Genomic DNA, 3,248 nt, shown 5'->3' on the forward strand with positions numbered 1-3,248 from the left:
CAGCCACAGTGGTGTGCACCTGTAATTCTGGCACTCAAGCTGAGGCAGGAAGATCTGTAAGTTCAAAGTCAATTTGGGCTACACAGTGAGTTCAAAGCCAGCTGAACTACATAATGAGACCCTGCCTCAAAAAAAAAAAAAAATAAAAAAATTATACAATATTTTCAAAAGTAGCCTTCTACAGTGAAATGCACCTTCACCACAGACAATCTGAGAAATGCCAGCACAGGTGACAGAACTTGACACAGTACCAAAGGTTTTTGTCTCCAATATTTATAGAGAATGCAGTGCTTCTCACAGCCACAGGGATAGTTCATAGAGAACAAAGTGCCAGAGGGCATGATAGGAACCTTTTCCCAGGTCTGAGGCAACAAGAGCTGATTGCACAGGGCTCTGAAGCAGACAACTGGACACTCTGCAGGCCATGGCAGGTCTGAAAGGTCTCATCCACCACAGTAAATAGTAACTGCCTCATGATTCACACCATCATAGGTGTCACTGGCCCATGCCCATTAGACCCACTGAAGTGGCTAATAACATTTTTCAAGTGCATGTTCACCAAGGGTGGCAAAACACAGTAAAGAGCCACCTTCCTGTTAACTACTACATTCCACTCTGCCACTCCCAACTTCTTCACCTCTAGCTGTTTTCCTACCTAATGCTGAACCGTTCCTTCTGAGCTCTGGCTGTGGGCATTTTTCAGGCATGCACCAATGATGGATGTGGTTATCCCAATTTTTTTAATGAAAAGAACTGAAATCCAGGAATCTATTTTATTCATGTATAACTTGCAAGTACAGCTGAAATCCCCAAGATCACAGCTTAAAGCATTCCAGTACAGGGTATAAAGCCTTTTCGAATATCATCCCATTAATGACAAAAAATGGAGTCTGTGAAAGAGAGAGGGTTGGATAAAAAAGAAAAATCAAGACATATTATGTGGGGCCAGAGAGATTGCTCAGCAGACTAAGCGCCTGCCTGGCAAACACAGGAACAGGCGTTCAATCCTTGGCACCACATGCCGAGGCAGCCCTGCCCGCTCCTGCAGGTGTGCTGAGCCAAGCACCGAGACCAGGCATGGTGGCAAACGCCTGTAATTCCAGCAGTGGAGGATGAAAACAGGACCACTGAGTCCAAACTGCATAGTGAGACCCTGTACCAAATACATTTAAAAAAAAGAAAGAAAAAAGACATACTATGTGTTGGGCAAGGTGGCATACACTTATAATCTAAGTACTCAGGAGGCTGAGGCAAGAGGAACATTGCAAGTTCAAGACCAGCCTGGGCTACAAAATGGGCTCAAGGCCAGATAGCAAGACCCTGTCTCAAAAAAACATAGAAGTACAAATTCCCTTTGATAAATATGATCGTTATGTATATCTAAAATGTACCAATAAAATTAACTTTAAAAAATGGAGCCAGGCATGTGGCACATACCTGTCGTCCCAGCACTCTGGGAGGTTGAGAAAGAAGTTTCACAAGTTTGAGCCCAGCATGGGCAACTTAGCAAGATCCTGTCTCAAAATAAAAAACAAAAACAGAAGGGCTAGAGATGTGGCTCAAGTGTGTGAAGGTTCTGGGTTCAATCCTTCAGGAAAAAAAAAAAAAAGACATTTACCAAAGGTCAAACATACCAAATGGTATGGGCTAAGGACTACCTGACCGGTGCCAAAGCCCCAGTGCTCAGTCACTACTTATAAAAAACTCAGGAGATGTTATCAACCTCACTTAAGGCAGAAAACTGAGGACCTGAAAGAGTGACCTGTCTAAATCACAGAAATGGCCAGAAGAGGGGTTGATGAACACAGACAGGCCCTGCCTTCCAGAGGCAAATCTCCTAATGAGTGAACTTACCTCAAATTCTCGGATGTATGGTGCAATGCCACAGTAAGGTTGATTGTGGTGCTTTTCATGTGGCAGTTTCTCCAGGGGTGGCAGGTATGGTATAGGGTCACGGGGGGCAAAGAGAGCTAGAAGGTTGGGTGGCAGGAACTGGGTCATCTTGCCAAATCTAAAAGCAGAAGCCAAAAAAAAAAAAACCCTTATGTTACAGTGAGTCAGTAGAGAAAAAGGAAAATACAGATGTCTCAGTACTAACAAGGTCTGTAACCATCTAAGTTATGGAACAAGAGATAAAACTGAATGAAAAGCTCTCCGTGGCTGCAGGAAACAAAGGCTAAAAAATGAAACAAAGACTTAAACGAAGTTTCTGAGTAGCGAAGTGTCAAGAGTCCTGAACCAGCATGTGGGGCTGAGAGGTTCCAAAGTCCTGGAGGGGCTCAGTAAGTTCCAGGAGGGAAGCCCAGAGCAGACGTGGCTGGGGGTCCAGCACACTGGAGAAAAAATTATAGGGGGGGGGGAAGGGCTGTGGGCAGGAAAGGTGAGAGCAGGAATTAGGAAAAGCGAAAACCCAAGTCAGAGATTTGTGGGTAATAGACTGAGCTCCCAAATGCGAAAAGGATTCTGGGTAAGGGTCTAGCACGCCACAGAAAGAAAAAAGGCAACACCGCAAGGGCATGTGGGTAGCGGCCTGCGGGTGCCGGGAGTGGACTCTGGGGGGGGGGGGAAGAACTACAGTAGACCCTGGGAGAGGAGAGCAGAAAGGTTGGTGAGGCGGGGTCGCAGGAAGAACCCCGGCCGCGGGGAAATCGACTGGGATCCATCGCAGAGGTTTGTGGGTAGCGGCCTTGTGCCCCTTAAGGCCATTCTATCATACCCGCCGCGCGGCGCCCTCTTCGGCCTGGCGTTGGTCCTGGGGCTCGCGGCAGTTGCGGCGGCCCCACAGCAACTAGGACTCCTTCAGATCCGACTCCCGCGGCGTCCGCGTTGGTCTTCCTCTGTCTGACGCCCAGCGCGCGCACAAGGCCACCGCTCACCAACCCGCGCGGCCTCTGCTCGCGACGGAAACAGGGGGTGGAGACTAACCTGAAATCCCTCCGCCGTCTGCACTGCGCAGGCGCTGCGCGAATCACGCTCACACACGCAGTCCTGAAACACGCACAGCGCATGCGCAAAGTAACCACCTACCGGTTTTTCGGTTGTCCAAAACTTTGGCCTGGGGCGGGCTGGCAGCGGGACTACGCATGCGCCTCCTGCATCAAGCCCTGCCTCCACCTCACAATGCAAACTCCAACTACCTGTGTCCTCGGAGTCTCTTCCTGAGGCTCCGCCTCCCTTCCTTAACACTTCCCGAATCTTTTGCGCATGTGTGTGAGACGATTCTGTGTAGTAATCATCCGCCGCCTAGT

General features: G+C 48.7%; 1 protein-coding gene across 2 annotated transcripts in view; it reads right to left on the reverse strand.

The window, feature by feature from the left end:
• Positions 1-2,919, reverse strand: part of Snrnp70 (small nuclear ribonucleoprotein U1 subunit 70) — an 18,245-nt gene extending 15,326 nt beyond the window's left edge. For both annotated transcript variants that reach the window (XM_023706641.1, XM_004646461.2), the window contains exons 1-2: positions 2,717-2,919; positions 1,855-2,011 (exon numbers count right to left, since the gene is read on the reverse strand). In XM_023706641.1, the coding sequence (XP_023562409.1) occupies positions 1,855-2,001 (147 nt within the window). In that variant the 5' untranslated portion in view covers positions 2,002-2,011; positions 2,717-2,919. The remainder of the gene's footprint in view (positions 1-1,854; positions 2,012-2,716) is intronic.
• Between the last annotated feature and the right edge of the window lie 329 nt (positions 2,920-3,248).

This window comes from Octodon degus, unplaced genomic scaffold, assembly GCF_000260255.1.
Source record: "Octodon degus isolate 3935 unplaced genomic scaffold, OctDeg1.0 scaffold00268, whole genome shotgun sequence".
NCBI lineage: Eukaryota > Metazoa > Chordata > Mammalia > Rodentia > Octodontidae > Octodon > Octodon degus.